The 16710-nt window shown below is 52.5% G+C and overlaps 2 protein-coding genes across 17 annotated transcripts in view; one reads left to right on the forward strand and one right to left on the reverse strand.

The window, feature by feature from the left end:
* MAP1A (microtubule associated protein 1A) overlaps nucleotides 1-3574 on the forward strand; it is a 68178-nt gene extending 64604 nt beyond the window's left edge. For both annotated transcript variants that reach the window (XM_054214893.1, XM_054214894.1), the window contains one exon: nucleotides 58-3574. In XM_054214893.1, coding sequence (XP_054070868.1) covers nucleotides 58-213 — 156 coding nt within the window. In that variant the 3' untranslated portion in view covers nucleotides 214-3574. The remainder of the gene's footprint in view (nucleotides 1-57) is intronic.
* A 4306-nt stretch (nucleotides 3575-7880) lies between these two features.
* PPIP5K1 (diphosphoinositol pentakisphosphate kinase 1) overlaps nucleotides 7881-16710 on the reverse strand; it is a 49690-nt gene continuing 40860 nt past the window's right edge. For 14 of the 15 annotated variants that reach the window (XM_054214499.1, XM_054214502.1, XM_054214503.1 and 11 more), the window contains 3 exons: nucleotides 11481-11618; nucleotides 10929-11042; nucleotides 7881-9673 (listed from right to left, as the gene is read on the reverse strand). In XM_054214499.1, the coding sequence (XP_054070474.1) occupies nucleotides 8979-9673; nucleotides 10929-11042; nucleotides 11481-11618 (947 nt within the window). In that variant the 3' untranslated portion in view covers nucleotides 7881-8978. The remainder of the gene's footprint in view (nucleotides 9674-10928; nucleotides 11043-11480; nucleotides 11619-16710) is intronic. The other variant, XM_054214513.1, reaches the window with a different exon arrangement.

Here is a 16710-nt window from a genome sequence, read left to right on the forward strand (position 1 = left end):
ATTGTTTGTCACTGCAGTTGTTCTCAGACAATCATCTCTGCTGGTTTCTTTTCCCAGGTGACATTGATCCCAACGCATGATACTGAGGTGACACGAGAATGGTACCAACAGACCCATGAGAAACAGCAGGAGCTAAACATCATGGTACTGGCAAGCAGCAGCACTGTTGTGATGCAGGATGAATCTTTTCCAGCCTGTAAGATCGAATTCTAAATCTCCCACATTTTGCATTCATCCATTGACTCTCCAATCACCGATGCAACATCAGAGACGCCATCTAATCACAGTCCAGTTCTTCTCTGGTTTAGTCCTCTACATGGTTCCCATTTGTCAGGCAATCGGGTATCCATCTAGCTCAGCACTGGATGCCATGAGAAAGAAGTGCAGGGCTCTGTAATATTCTGGACTGAGCTAAGAGTTTGTGCAAGAGCAGTTGCAGGCCAGGGGCACTTTCACTTTCCCCGCTTTATTCTGCTGCCTGTACAGTTTCTGTAGACTATCTTGGCTGCCTTGCTGCTGTGAGAGCTTGTTCTACTCTCTTCCTGGCTGCCTTGCCATTTAACTTGTAGCACCATGAACCTCATCTTTCTGGTGAGGGCTGAAGTGCTGCTGCTGCATGTAGACAGTGCATGGGGGGCAGGGGGGGACAGAGAAGAAAACTAATTTGCAAAGAAAATGCACCTGGGAGATGAGGGAAGGCGAAACCCTGCAACTGTACATGACAGTGAAGGTCATTCTTCCACCTCCCATCCTGAACGTACAGGTGGTGTTCTGAGCAAGAGGACCTGTACTCCAACTAGGCAGGACCACCATTTGCCAGCTCTGCAGGTTTCTGTCCCAAGTATTTGGTTGTGGCATCCTGCGATACCTGCTCACTATGCTCAAGGAACTGGGGTGAAGGACACGCTTGTTCGGGGGTGTCGGTGGGAGGGGAGGGTTCAGCCTGTTGTTCTTTGCTACAAAGAGCACATTCCTAACCTGCAAACGTGAGCTTCGCACACACACAGTGGCCAGCTGACTCCTGCACATCAGCAGTGTGACAGTAGGAGGCACAGAGGGGCTGTTGCCTGAACAGTCACACAAATAGAGTATCCAAACGCACAACTACAGCCTCCTTAAAGCAGAAGGGCTGAAACAGCCCTGGCTGCTCTTGGCCTAAAATGTACGAGAAACCTCCCTGTCCTTGTAAACCAAAGGCTTTCTTGAGGATTGTGGTGAGGCCGCTGAGGAACCCGCACGCCGTACTGAGCGAGGCTGGCGTCTGGCCGGGGCGGCTGATGTGCGCCAGCTCTGCAAGCAGCAGAAGTTGCATCACCGCCCGTATGCTGGGGGTCCAAGCCTCTTAGCTGTGCTCAAGATTTTTGTTGTCCCCTTACGTGTCCGGGATGCGGGAGCGGAACCTGTGGTGTGAGGAAAGAGAACCCCCTTCCAAAAACACCCAGGGAAAGTAGTTTAATGAGTGTAGTTGCTCTTAGTTCCTCCGCACCTGTGGCAGGGACACGCAGGCTCTTGCTGCCGGCACAGATGAGGTGCTGTGCACACCTTGCAGCTGGCAGCCCATTGCTAGTGCAGCCGTTGTGGGCACGTGTCCTCGCCCCCAGGCCACCCTGGCAGAAGTGTGGCTGTGTGCCCTGAGTGCGTCGCTGCTACTGAGCGGGCACCCGGAGCCCCCTTGGCACGCGCACCCCTCCCCGCTGCGGGGCTCCCAGCACCTGCAGGGAGAGCAGTGCAGCGTGACAGCGCTCGGTGCCCGGAGCCTGCAGCACCGCTGAGCCTGTGCCGCCTCCAAGAGCATTGCGAGAGCGTCTCATCGCAAAGATGGCTTTTATCTTTCCGTAAGACAAAGAGCGTGGCAGCGGGGTGTGCTCTGGAGAAGGAGAGAGGAGATAGAGAAAGCGATGCTGCAAGGCTTGACATGCACCTCAAAGGTATTTCCATCTGCTGTCCCCCACTGCTTGGCCCTAGGCCGAGGTCTGACTCCGTACTAAGCATCCTGGGACCCTGTGTTGTGCTTGCCTGGGGCTCTTCAGTCTCAGTGCTAGTTTTCTGGCAGCTGATGTAAAGGAAATGCTGCTTAGAAACCTGCTCCTAGGACTAAAATGGAGTTTCTAGGGAAATGGTTTATTTTGCATTTAATTTATATATTTATTTTTTGATGTTAAGCTGCATTTTGTGTAGATTTAATATTTTAATTTATACATGTTAACATGACACCATGTGCTCTTAGTGTCAGTTTAGAGGTTTCTCCGTACAAATACTTAGATGCTGCAACTTAAACCACAACAACATAAAGAGACCATAGAGAACTTGCTGGCAGCAAAAAGGGTCTCCGCTTGCAGCCTGCAAGGCTGTGTCTAAAACCCAGCAGCTGCAGGACAAAGCCTGAGGCTAGCAGCCCCTCCCGAGGAGCAGCCGGCCCTTTTGACACAGCCCTTGTTAGGAGCATGAGAGCTTACTCAGGGATTCAGCAAATCCCTGCCCTGTGCTGTACTCATTTTAACCGTGGAATCACGGGGTGGCTGCCAGAAGAATAAATGTCGTTCTCTGTAGCCCGACGGGGTCAGCGTCTGTGAATGTTGGTTATGGCAAGCAATTGCGGGCAGTGACAGAGGTGCTCCTGCTCCCCCCCAGCACTGCTGGGGGGGTTTTGCCTTCCTTCGAGGGGGGTCCTGGCTCACCTGCCGATGGCACTGGCTGCCAGCCAGCGCAGGCGCGGGATGCCAGGCGAGAGGAGCGAAGGGGACCCTCAGAGACCGGCTCCCTGGATCCCAAAGCGTGGCTAGGTGTAAAAGCTAATGCACTAACTTTAGATAGACCCACACATGAATGTTTTCTCAATTTTAAACTTGAAGCAATTCTGACTAAGCAGCAGTAATAGTGAGGCTTTGCAAGGTGCCTGCATCCTCCAGGCAGGAGCGGGGTCACTGGCGCCTGCCCGCCGTGTGCCGTACTCCTGTGCTCCGCAGCTGCGCTGCTTGGACAGCTTCATCCCACGCCCCTCCGCTCCCCCCGCCTCGAGGATACATTTTTTTTTAGTCTCCCGTGGCAGCCTGTTCTGCCTTCTGCTTCTCTCCCTCCCTCTCTGTCTTCCTCCCCTCGTCCTCCCTCTCTCCCCTTAAAAAACTATGGTGAAAAAGACTTGTAAAAATGCCAATTTGTAAAGAGTCTGACCCTGCTTAGCCTGCAGGAGCCAGCAGAACCCATCCAAAGCCAGAGGTAATACAACACTACAGAGAGAAACAGTTAAACTCTGCTTTTGCTTGTTTCTGCATGTGGGCAACAACGCGTAATCTTCCTGTATGTAATAGGTACAAAATACTATTTTAAACCTATAATTAAAAAAGTGAACGTCTTAACTGTATTGAAATGGCAACTTGTGCTCCTAGCTTCTTCTATGCTAAATGTTTTAAGAACAGAGCCCTGATTCTTTTCTTCAGCATCACGTTTCTCTTTGAATTTAGTTCCTTGAGTTCTGTCCTTTTCCCATTTCCATGTGAAACACTCTGTAACTAACTGCTGTCAAGAGAGGAGCCCAACACATTAATAATAAAGCCACATTAATTGCGAACAAGAACACCTCCAACTGTTTCAAGCCGTTCTTTGGGTGAGTCTGTACTGCAGGCAGGGGCGACGCAGAGACGGCCGCCATGCCTTCCCTCCCTGCTGCCACCCAGCCCGGCTTCCCCAACACCACATCCTCTCCCGCGGCTGCTCACACTCCTGCGGCCCCAGGGAAAGGACGGGCACCTGAGGGGCACAGAGACCACCTGGGACCCCCACCCCAGCAGGGAGGTTGGCAGCTGCGGCGGCCTCCCCACCAGAGGAAGTTTTGGGCCCTTGCATGGCCGGCCCAGGGCCCGGGGGGAGCAGCCCCCGTGCTCTGGTGTGGAGCCCGGCACGGCCTGTCCCACTGATGCCACAGCTCCTGAAGGATACTCTCCATCGTGGTCCTCTGCCTGTCCCTGCGCTGCTCGGGAATGGCTGCTCCAGCCAGCACCACAGGCCTTCCTTGAGCTGGTGCCATGGAGGCAGAGGGCCGGGGTGCTCAGCCCGACTCTGGGCAGCCACCAGCTCAGGGTCTGTGGCCACCATGCTCTGCCTGCCCCTGCAGCAACAGCGGGCCTTGGCACCCTGCGGAACTCCGAACCCACCTCTGAGGGGGAAATCACTTTATTTCAGCTCTGTTAGCTACTCAGCAGAGATGTGGCACTGCAGCCCTCTGTCCTGCTGCGCGGATGCCGTGGGGAGGGGCTGACGCCCGGTCAGCCCTGCTGCTGCCCGAGCTCTGCAGGAGGAAACAGGGGAAACACAAAGGGAAAAGGAAAGCAGGTGCTGTGCTGAGACCCTCGGAAGAGGGGCCGTCGTGGCCACGGAGCAAACCACGGCTTGTGCAGCATGTAATGGAGAGCTCGGGGCAGCTGCCAAAGCTGTTACTGGCAGGGGAAGGACCACAACCCGCTACCATAAACACAAACTATTTCCACAGATGCTTTCCAGGTAAACAAGCACATGGATACGGCCGTGCCCCTGCCAGCTGAGAGGCTGTGACCGTACATTTCCCAACGGCAGGAGTACACTGCGGCTGGGAAGCTTTCGCGTGCCCATGAGACCTGGATAGAAGCATCAGTGTTGATCCATGGGCAGGTGTCTGCAAGGAGGAACCGGATCAGCCCAGGCCACCAAAGCAGGCCTTGGCTTTGCCAGGGCTACAGTTCAGCGACCAGCTGGACTTTGCTCAACTCAAACAAGAAGAGGGGAGCAGCAATCCTTCAAACTCCTGGCCTCTTGCTCCCCTGTGGCCAGCAAACAGAGCAGGCGTCAGCTGGGCCGCGCTGGGGCCAACAGCACTGGGCCACAGGAGGAGCGGGGAACGGGACTCTCGCAGCAAGGACAGAAACCAGCTGTCTTCTGCTGGCCAGCTTGCTGGTGTCCATCACTTGCTGCGTAGCACTTCGAGAGATAAGGGTTAGTAATTTGTGGGGAAGCGGCATAGCTCTGAGAAACCCGAACAGCTAAGCAAAGGACAGGTCCCAGTAAGGCAATGAAACGGCCTTTCCTTAATCAGCTCCATCAGTATTTGCAAACTGATGAGCCAGAGGAGTGTCCGAGGCAACAGCAGCAACATTGACTTTGGTCTTGTTTCAACCATCAGGGCTGCCTGGGCCTTGCTCCGCCAAAGGCCCAGAGCCTGCACACGCAGTACAACCCCACCGATCCCCCACCTGCAGGGACGTGGCTTGTACACGCAGGCTGACAGAGGGCCTGTCACTTCCCACAGCCTACACAGGGCATCGCCATACTTCAGCTACTTGTATAGACAGTTTCCTGCCCGTTCTGCCACACGACTACAACTCAGGAAGAGTTTTGCTTAGCTGCATCTGCCAGGGATTTGACAAGCCTGATACAAGCTGTCCCGGCCACTGCAGGCGGTATTAGCGACACCCAGCCAGGTGCAGGACCACGCAGCAGCCACTTGTGCCTCTCCCTACTTAGGCGGCCTGAAAGCATTTGAAAGTGCAGCTTATGCATCAGCATAGATTTGAGGAGCCAGAACTGGCTTTGACAGGATTAAGCCAAAAATATTGGCTCCTGCCCTTGTATCCAGAAATTGTGCAATTGCCCTTTTCTCCCTCCTTTGTGACTCACAGCACTTCCTTACACCACCCTTCTGCTTGGAAAGGGCTTTGTCATTAATCACTGCAGCTGCGAAGCCAAGAAAAACACAGTAAAGACACTGTGTAAGAGCAGACGGGTCGGTGCTCAGATGTCACAACACACTCTGCAGGTGTTCGTTTGGACGTGTTAGAGCATCATGAAAGACCACAAACTTATCAACAGAGGCAGCTATTAGGCAGCTTTTAAAATAAAGGGCACTGTCCCTTCTTGGCCTACCTATTGAAGAGAGCAGACACAGACTAGGACGCAGTTCTTGTACCACTGCAGGCAGCCCGGCTTTCTTTTTGGCTGGCTGTGGGATGATACCTGCCTTTGAGTTCAGGACATTTGCTTCCGCAGCGTAAGCACTACTAGACACAATTAACCAGGTTGCCTCCCTGTTACTCTGCGCTGCACCAGGAAGCCCCCTCTGATCCTACAAACTATCTGGAGAACAAAATTTCGCAGTATTACCAGTATGCAAAGTACCAAAGCAGCCAGCTAATTTCTGGCTAGAGGACTTCAGAAACCGAAAGATACATTCAGAAGCTGAAATTAGACACTAATTAGAATTTGTAGAAATATTCTCAATTTAGGGATATGGAGGTTTGTGTTTTTCATCACAACAAAAACCCTTCTGGCCTCTCTCCTGGGCCCGAGCGCTCACTGAGCTGGAGAGACGCAGCTGCGAGCTGCTTCCCAAGCGTCATTCCTTTTTCATTTCCAGGTAAAGAAATGGTTGAAGATTGGGGAACGTTATAAATAACAATGGTTCTTGTGAGTGGCAGCAACCTACCCAGGAATGCAACTACTGCAGCACTCAGACATCCCTTCTTGCAGAATGTGGCCTTCAGAGCCTCGCAAGAAAGGCCGCTTTTGTACTCGGATGCAGCCGCAGCTCTCGGGCAGTGCTTCCACAGCTCTTGTGCTGCCCCTGCAGAGCTGTGGGAGCACAAGGGCACTGCGGCCAGTAGCTGCTTTCTCTGGTGGGCAAAGGGCTCCTGACGACAAAGCACCCCCAGAGACTGAGTCCAGCCTGTCTCCTGTGCTGCTGGGCAGTACGGCAGGAGGGCAGCCAGCACTGAGCATCCCCTGGCTGTTTCCTGGCAGCGTGGGGGCCGCAGGCAGGAGGTCTGCCAGGCACTTGCAGGCAGTACAGCCATCGCTCCTGCAGGCTGCGGGGCCCTGGAGGCAGCGAGCTCCCAGCGGTGTGGGGTGAGCACCCGAGCGCCAGGCCCTCACCCCACAACACCCTGCTCCATGACCCGCTCGTGCCACCACTGAAGGGGCTGTGCCCCACCAAGCAGGGACAGCTTGCGGCAGGGCCATCACGGCAACCACCCTGCCCACACCTGGGCCATGGCCTCTGCTCCGCAGGCGCAGGGGTGGGTGCTGCCTCCCCCAGACAGAAACACCCGAATCCTGGCAGGAGACGCAGCTCTGGTGCCCAGCCGGGCCCTGCTGCTGGGGGGCGGTGGGTGCCATGCGCTACCGACCCCGGGAGGCTGGGGGCAGGGCGGTGGGAGCAGGGCGCCAGCAGTGCCAGAGGGGCACGCGCGGGAACGAGTGCTGCTCTGCCTCCATCCCTGCCGCCATCTCTCGGGGCAGGGCACGCTGCAGCCCCGTGGCCTCGGCCCCAGAGGGACCCGCCGGGTATCTGTTAGTGCAGGTCTTTAACGGAGGGTTGCGGTGAAAGCCAGAGGCGTCCCCAGGCAGCAGGAGGCAGGCCCCGCTCCCCGCACCCCAGCTCGCAGCAGAGCTGGCACGTCCCTGCGGGAGAGAGGGCCAGGCCTCCTCCCCCTCCAGGCAGCTCTGCCACTGCTGCATGGCAAGTGCGAGTAAACATGACCTTTCTTAAATACCCAAACTGGCAGGTAGGGATTATCAGGCATGAGGAAGAGGCCACGGCACCGAGAGTATGCCTGTAACCAAAGAGAAGGAGTGGGCCACGTGAAAGGAGTTGAACACTCTGCCCCAGCATCTTCGTTCTACCGCAAACCACCCTGGGACCTGGGAAGCCAGGACCTCTTCCCAGTATGACCAGTTCTTCTGCGGAGGAAAAAAAGAGGTATCTGACCTTCTTGAGTAAGGCCCCATGCCTGTGCACTCACGTCCTCTTCCAGGATGGTGGAGAATGAGCAGGGCTTGCTGTCCTGGGCACCCGCCAGCTCTGGCACACACACACTGCTGCGCAAGTCAGCATCAGAGACAGAGAGACGCCAGACCCACAGCATAGATTTACTGTGAACACACATCGTCACAACACAGCGCGGAGATCTTTGGGCACAGCTTCACAAAAACACGGAACCTAGCTACAGACAAACACGCAGACTTGTCCATAAATACAGGAGGCGCAGGAGGCACAGCCCTGGCCCGCACTCAGGATGCAGCAGGGACATTCGTGTCAATCTTGCCCTCAGGCTTGTGCTCACAAGTCATTTACATAAATATGTATTAAATACTTTTCATTTTATATATAATAAAGATTTCTCCTTATTGGTTTCTAATAATCCTGATTTGTTCAAATAGCAATTTCTTTTAATTTCTGTCACCAAGACTTCAGAGCTGTACCCTGCCTGACCCTTGGGGACGAGAAAAAAAACAAACCCGTGTGTATCCTCCCTGCCCACCTCTCTCAGGCAGGATCCCCAGGCTCCTGCCTGCCTCAGACCAGGAAGAAAGCATTCAAGTCCACACCAAAGAGACATTTTTCTTGCAAGTGTCAGCCTTGAACCTGATCCCCTCATTACTCTCCTTCCCCCACTCATCCAGAACGCTTTCTGCTTCTCCTAGTCTTCCTGCCATGGACCCGCAGGACCTGTTTTTGGTGGCCAGTGGTGGGAACTGAGAGAGAGGAAGAAGGTAGGAACAGAGAGGAGGTTGGTGGTTGTGGTGGATCTGCTTACTTTGGGCCCAGAGTGCCTTTCCCTAAAGGCTATGAGCCAAATAATCTCAAGGCAGCATCTGTCCCCTTTGGACTTACCACCCCAAAAGCCTTGGCTGTACCAATCCTCTAACTCTGCTGTCCCGGCGAGCACACAGCCCTTGGGACACCAATGCAGCCCCATGTCCCTGCTCCGTGGAGGTGCCATGCCGGTACCAAGACTGCATTTGTTGTTCATTTAACAAGGCAGATGGGGCATTGTCTCTTGCCAAATGGCAAAGGGCTGGCTTGTGGAGGAGCAGAGCAGAATCTTCCACACCTCAGAGTCCTGTGGCCTTGGGACATGGCTTGTTCTGTGCTGTGGACAGCCAGCTGCATGAGGTGCTGTGCATGAAGTCTCCAGGCTAGAAGCGCTAGCAGTGTGCTGTCCAGTGAGCTGCTAATTCTGCTGATCCTCCTGACACAGTGGCTGCAGCTCCTCCACGCTTTTCTCAGGAGGCAGTGGCTGCACCTGGCACGGGTGACCGAACAGAAGCTGGCTTGACAGACCACTGTCCCCCAGCAGCTCCTTGCCCTGAATATGCTCTGGATCCAACACCTCTCCCAGCAGCTCCGCTTCACAGGGCACCAAGGTCTCCTTGGACAGCCCTGACTGATCCAGGACAGTCATTCCCCCTGTGTACCCGTTGCCTGGCTTCACTCTTTCCCCTGCCAGCCTTATATCAGACCCTGTACCACACTTTGGGTTCCCTGTGTTACTTGGCTCTAACATTTCCCCAGCTGATTCTTCTTCATCCAGCTCCACCATGCTCTTCTCCTCTGGGTAACAGTCCTCCGCCAGCTCTTCCTTGCACAGCTCCAGGACCCTGCCTGGCTCTGGGCACTTATTCCAGATCAGGGTCTCTGGGGCACTTGGCTCCGCCACTGACAACCCAGACATCCCCACCTCCACGTCAGTCCCTCTGCCTGGAGGCTGTCTCTCTCCTTGCTCAGGGGACTGGCTAGTCAGCTGCTCCTCACTTTTTGGGGGACTGATGGAAAGTTTCTCAGTGAAGCTGAAACGAGCGCAGTTGTCCACAGAGGTTGGGGAGGACGGGCCTGCACTGGAGACCGTACTGGAGGGGCCACTGCTGTCTGCAAAGAGCAAGAAAAATCTTAAACATTTAGTTGATCTTTCCCCAGCCCAAAGCCTGGGCAGACCCGAGCTGTCGCACTCCCACAGTTCTACCTCCCATGGGTGAGGGTCGCCTACATGCCATGCAACCTGGCACGGGCTTGCTGCTGCTCTTAGGTGCGTTTCTGGCAGCTCAGCTGACGAAAACCCAAGCACAAACACCACACTTACATCTTGTTGTACAGTGCTACGTTGGCATACAGCCAAGAGTGGATTCTGTTGCCACCATAAAGCAATATGTGAATTGGGATGTTGGGCTTTGAGCTGAAAAACAGTTTCTTTCATTCCCTCTTTATTATGGAACGCTCTCAGCTTCAACTTTGCTCCTCTTGGTTCCTGCCACACACAACCCCTGAATGTTGAGCTAGAGTCACCACTGGAAGAAGAAATATAGCTTTTCCACTAATGCTTATTCTTGCCTTACATCGCACAATGAGCAAAACTGAGAAGAGATCTAGATTATATCTAATCCAATACAGGGGGGAGGATTAAACAACTGTTTTCAGTCAGATCAGTTCCCTGACCTTGCTCTCTACACAGACACACACTACCGCTGGCACAAGGAGCGTACAGCCAGGAGAAGGGCAGGACTGCTCTTCCAGTGGCAACCTTGACTTGCGCTATTAAGGCATTTGCTGTGCAACTGCTGGCTAACCCTTTCCCCGTCGAGCTCCAGTCAGGTCTGCAAAGGGGACCAACAAGTCACCAGCTCTGCAGAGACTGTGACAAGTGAGGCCCAGCAGCTGCAGAAAAGCCTGTAAGTGAAGAACTAAACAATCACCTCTCCTGTTTGGAGCTCTGTCTGAGGCGTGTATGTGGCTGGCTAGGAAAGGAAGGCATTTCCACCTGCCAGCAATGAGCTGCCCATGTGTCGTGGAGAATCACAAAACTTGAGGTGGAAATGAAGTGCATTCAGGCCCTCCATGTCCTAGAGCACAAAGCAGAGGATGTCTGGAGAGACAGCCTCCATCCAACAGTAGTTGTTCCCATGATATACAATATTACAGAGAGTCCCCTTTTTGCATCTTTCTTTGGAAGCTTTTTCACAGGGCCTACGACTACTTTTCCTTTTACCTATTTCCCTTTTCCATTTCTGTTCCTTCAAGGGCAGTGCACAGAAACCCTGAGCACCAGTACCAATGCCACCATTTGGCACCCTTTGCTTCCCTCCCTCACCGTCACATTCATCCCTGATCAAGAAGGGAGAACACTCACACCAAGGGGGCTTATCCGAACGCTGGCGCAACGGCAAAGAGGATGATGACAGGATTCGCTGGGACATAAAGGGGTCTCCTGGTATCTGGCTGCCAATCATTGAATCAAACAGAGCTTTGAGAAAAAAAACAAACAACACAGATCAGTAATATTCAGACAGACATAAAGGAATGGCTCATAGCCCAGCAGCCACAAGCAGGCACTCCAGGAAGAGCTCAAGAACGGTGCAAATTCATAGCTGTGCTTGTCCCTCAGCTCCTGGAAATATGAAGCTAAGATTTCCCAAGCTGGAGTGTGTATCCACATCACCGCACTTATCAGCCACGGACAGACCTGGCCGATTACTTGTCTCTCAAGTAAGTGGCCTAGGATGGCTCTGAGCTGGATCCCATAGCTCACTCCTGGGCTAGAACACCCTGGAGCAGGTTTCAGAGGCTGCGATTATTGCCAGTCCTGTCAGGCCAATCTGTCCCGATAATGTAAAGGACCAAAAGGTCTCCTCGCCTCGACTCTGTTCTGGCTTACCCAGAGACAAGCCCACCTCTCCAGTACCTGCGGTAGACTGGACATGCGATTCGCTGCAACTCCTGCACACAGCCGTCAGGAACTCGTTGACCTGTCGCAAAGAGAGGGAGTTGTGCAGGGTCTCCAGGGGATAAATGGTGGGAACCATGGAACAGCCTTCAAAACCTGGAAAGAAACCCAATCAGAAAGTGAATAGAGCAAACAACAACCTAAATCCATGCAGGACCACTCATGGTCGAAGTTGCTGGGCAGTCCAGGATTCAAACACCAGGCACAATCAGGCCTAAGGTCACCTCTTCTAGGCAAAAAAACCACCACTAGGCAATCACATGCAATAACAGACCTGAAAGCAAGCGCCCAGGCACACGCAGAAGGAGGGGGGAAGAGGAGGAAACGTATCTAGCAGCAGTCGTGTTTGCTGCAGAGCCTGTGACCCTTCTGCTAAAATACATGGTTATGATGGAGAACTTAGCACAATGCCCCACACTTTACAGAAGCTAAACAGAACTTGAGTGAAGCCAACAGAATTTCCATGAAAGGACTCCCACCACTAGTGACACCGTCCACCCTCTCCCCCAGTGAGGTAGCGCACGCTGCTACAACGGCAGGGAGCGGCAGAACCTGCCTCTCTCACAGCAGACCCCTGCGTGCGCCTGACAGACTGTCTCCCAGGGAAGGGCTGGGCAACTGTTTGAATTATTTGTCCCCTTAACAAGATCTCACTGCCAGCAAACCCAGGATTAGTAGAAATAGGTATCTCAACATTTAACAGACACGTGCTCCGAGCTAAGCTGTATCACAACCATTCACAATAAATTCTTTGCTACTCGAGCCAGCAGAGTATTACGGCAAAGCATCTTCCTTTTCATCCCAGCGTCTTGGCAATGCTCTGTGGCACCAACCAACTTGAAACTGTCGGAGAAGCCGGGAAGAGCCTCTGGGCATATGGGAACGAGGCCTCCTCCTGCTCGGAGCCTCCTGAGGTCAGAGGCATCTCCACTTCTTAAGCTTACGCTTCCCGTTCTGTGACTCCCTCGCTCCCTCCGAGGAGCTCAAAAAGACCCTGTGAAGGAACTGGGTTTGTTCCTACAGAGAAAGAAAATTACTTTGAAATGCAGAAAGTACAAGAGCTCTTGATGCACCACTGTGTCAAGATTGCTGCCCAGCGCACTGACAGGGTAAAACTGATCCCTTGACAGCACCTAAGGAGAAGGCCTAGAGCACGTGGGTTATCTGCTGTAGTCATTGTTCCAGTCACCTCCAGGACAGCCCCTGCCCCAAGGCGCTCATCTCGCCCAGTTCTGCAAGAGGCAAGGAGCATGAGCCAGCAGATGATACTTAGAGTGAATCTGCATGCAATACGAGGAGGCTGCAGACCAGATCACCACCAGTTTGCAATGCTGCAGAGACATGCTGCCGTAACAGCTACTGGAGACAAAGAACCCTCCAGACAGTCCAGAGATTTTTCCTATGCCACAAAGGGCCTACAAACATCAACTCTAAGACATGAAGGATAATGAATCCTTGGCTGGGTTGAAGGAATGTAAGACACGGGAAAAATACTGCAGTCTTCTAACACTTACTGGGAAGTCCTTAGAGTGGAAGTGCTGAATAAGGAAGAGTATCTGTTCATTATTTTCTAAAAGGCATTCTGGAGACAGAGCTAAAGGAAAAGGGTGAGAGCAAGACTTAACGGACAACCACGTGGAGATGGTTGCGGAGCAGCACAACATGAGGCTAAGGACATTTCACAACAGAATCTGCTTTTAAGAGGGGCCAAAGTTGGCTCATCTATTGGGGTCTCCAAAGACAACGGGAAGAAGTTTGAATATAACAGGGCAAAGCAACGTAGTTACAAGATACACTGAGGCACTGATGGGGATCCGAGTGTTTGGGCACTCCTCTAATAAAGAGGAAATGAAAGGTCCAGCATTAAAGGAAACATGGACCACTGACAACGCCACTGATGTGAAGTGACACACCTATGTCCCCAGAGACCTTGCACAGCTCTGCTCAGCGCTGTGTCATTTAACTGGTCTCAAGCAAGTAGAGAAAAAGCAAAAGTTCACCTTCTCAAGGTGAAGCACTACTATTTCCAGGGAATCCCTCTGGTTTGTGTACGGCAGCCCTCTTCCCTGCACGCCTCCCTTGATCTGCTTAGCTGCTGGGGAGAGGCCAACAGCGGCAGCCTCATACACCACAGCAGAGCCGAAGCAGAAGGTACTGCTACAGACCGTTGTCCTTCCGTGTATCGCAGCAGCAGCCAGTCCCCAGCGACGGCCCTGACCACTGCTGCACCGCACACATCTAGCAAAGAACCAACATCTTTGGGAAGGGGCAACAAAAACACAGCGTGAGTGCAAACCACAGGAACCCTTCCAGCCTGACAGTCACCCACTGCTGACAGCTCCGCTACTGCTGCTGCTTCCCGAAACTCTTTCCCTGGGGCCTGCAGGGCAGGGGTCTGTGATGCAGACAACAGCACAAGAAATTAGACAGAATTCCATTCATTTGGTACCAAAGTCAAACAGCAGCCCACAGAGGAAGGAGTTTCACTTCTCATTTCATTCAAGTTTGACTAGAGCAGCTGCGTTAGGGGTGCAGAGGGCAATCTGCTCCCTTCAGAGTGAGACTGGCCCTGCAGGGACAGCACGTGGCTGCGGTCTGCAGACCAGAGCAGCTAAAAATGAATCCCAAAGTCAACTGTAAACTTCTCCCAGCAAGGAGTACGGCATGGTTATGTCTCCAAAATTTTTGTTCCTTAAAATAGGAAGAAACCATCTGTTAGAGTCAAGAAAACAAGATTTGGTTACGGGAAAAACCTTAAGATACACAAGGCAGTGGAGTCTGCTGAGTATGTATTATTTTGGATGTCCAAGGAGACTGCGTGCGATGTGGGGCAGCAGCTATGGGGGAATCTCCACTCCGAATCAATAACGCAGCCGCATCCTGGCACAGCTGCAGAGAGAATGGAACTGCCTCAAGAGCCACTCTGCAGGTGAGCACCAGAGGTGCAGTCCAGCCAGGGGGTTACACGTCCTGTTCCGACTCTCCCAGGCACACTGATGCCAAAGCTGAAGGCCCACCCCTGTTACAGCTGAACTAACTGTGTTCCAGCTTGAGCTCTTCTCCCCGGAGCTTCACGTTCTTGGCAAGTGCACATTTACTGCCCCCTGGCAGAGGCTACTGGGCGCGATCTCAGTTTATGAAGAAGTCGTCCAGTTGTTCAAGTGGGAAGTGACTCTCCCCTTAGAGCAAGACTGTTTCAGAGCTGCACACAACACTTCATAAGAGTATTAAGAAGGTGATTTGGGTATAAGGACCCTTTTGCAAAGATCATCTAGACACTATACTATATAAGGCAAGCGTAGACCTGCACCTACCTCACATCTTCTGCCTAAACCAGAGAATCCCAGACTTCTAGGAGACTCCAGCAGGCGGTAGGAACACACAGATATGATTCTTGTGAACAGCTATCTCTTAGCAGATGACCTCAAAGGAAGACTCAAGAAGTGCCACCTTTTTACCTGAACTACATGATGGTGAATTCTGAAATAGCCAACACCTACTTTATGATCACACGGCTTGAACATCAAGCAAATACGTTGCAGGTCTCTGAGTGAACCCTATACGCTGAGTTACACTATTGCTCTTTCACTGCAGATGTAACAGGTACTTTCACCCATTTAGCTATGTTTTCTTCAGTCACCCTGAGGTCTTAAAGAAAATTCAACCAAAGGTGTTAGCAGCAGAAGTAAAATAAGCAGATTTTTATACTGGGAAAAGGGAAGAACAAGGGAGAAAACACGGCCTTGAATTCATTTGCACCTTCTTGATTACTGCAGGAGTTGTCCCAGTCTAAACCCTCAAGAGGAAATTGATACCATTTCATTAAGAGGAAGCATCTAATTTGAATCAAGGTAACACTAAGCTTCCTAAATTCTAACTATGTCCAGAGAGACAAGAAGAAAGCATACTGTGTAATATGAATTGGGAAAGTTTAGTTCATATGGAACACGTGTGCCCCCCGGAATGAAATCAGTGCAGGTGTGATGATCCCTCAGAGCTGGTAATTCAGCAGATCACCTGGGAGCCAGCGGAATTCCTGGCTAGCGGGCATGACAAAGGAGCAGTCTTCACGTAGTCCAAATGGCATATTCCTCAGCTTTACTAAGATTGAGCTGAGGTCCCAAATAGGGCAAGCTTCTCTACTAGCAGAGTGGGCTTGGTCAACGAGAGAATGTACTTGCTGCTGCTGCAGGCTCACAAGCAGAAAGCAGCCAAACTGCTGTCAGCCAACAGACAAAGACAGCTGCCAAGGAAGACTCAGGTGAGAAGTCTTTCTGGTCCAAAGCAATCCTTTTTGCGTACTATATTTTTGTCTGAGAGTTCTGAACATTACTACACACAATTTGACTAGCAGAAGTTGCTGAGTTACACCCAGCTCTCCAGTTGTGAGCTCTACACTGCAGTGGAGAGGTACCCGTTCCTTTCTAATGGAGACCCCGAAAGCAACAGGCAGCCCAAGGGCACCTGGCACATCCCCAAAAGGCCTGTACGCCAAAGGTCTGGATGTCAGCGCTTCTGGAGTAAAGCAGCACTTGCCCAGCCCCAGCACAGATTCGGAAGGGCACGGGAGAAAGCACGCTCAGCAAGTTCCTCTCCAACATGCTTGGTCAGTCCAGCCTCTTTTGTGGGGAGAACTCCCATATGCCACATGTATATTTGTATGTGTTTATATATGCATACATGATGTGGACATGAACTAGGATTTTTGCTAAACAGCCTTTCTAAATTTAAGCCTGTACAGTCAGCCTGAAGGTCTGCCGTAGCTCAGCACCTCTGCCCACAGTGCCAGAAGCGGCTGCGAGTGAAGGGGTGCGAGACGAGGCAGCGTGGAGCGACTCTTCCCCCAGGCAGTCCCCGGACTCCGGTGACCTGCAGCTCAGAACGGCTCTGACCCTGATGTGCCTCGTCCATATTCTCCAGTCTCCCCTTGAGCTCAGTTAAACTCCTAATCCCCCCACGTACCACAGTGAGTAGTTTCACCCTGCGTGGAAAAAAAAATCTGTCTGAAGCTGCCTCTAACTCTCTCTATTAGAAACCGCCCAGCTCCCGTACTGGAACAGACATTGAACTGTGGATCCCCACCACCGCTCTATGGGCCGCTCTGACCACTGTCACAAACGTCTTTCCCAGAATGCAAATTTCTAACTTTTACACATCCTCCCAAGTGGTGATGAACAGATCAGAGCCC

The sequence above is a fragment of the Rissa tridactyla genome, chromosome 9 (assembly GCF_028500815.1).
Source record: "Rissa tridactyla isolate bRisTri1 chromosome 9, bRisTri1.patW.cur.20221130, whole genome shotgun sequence".
Classification (NCBI taxonomy): domain Eukaryota; kingdom Metazoa; phylum Chordata; class Aves; order Charadriiformes; family Laridae; genus Rissa; species Rissa tridactyla.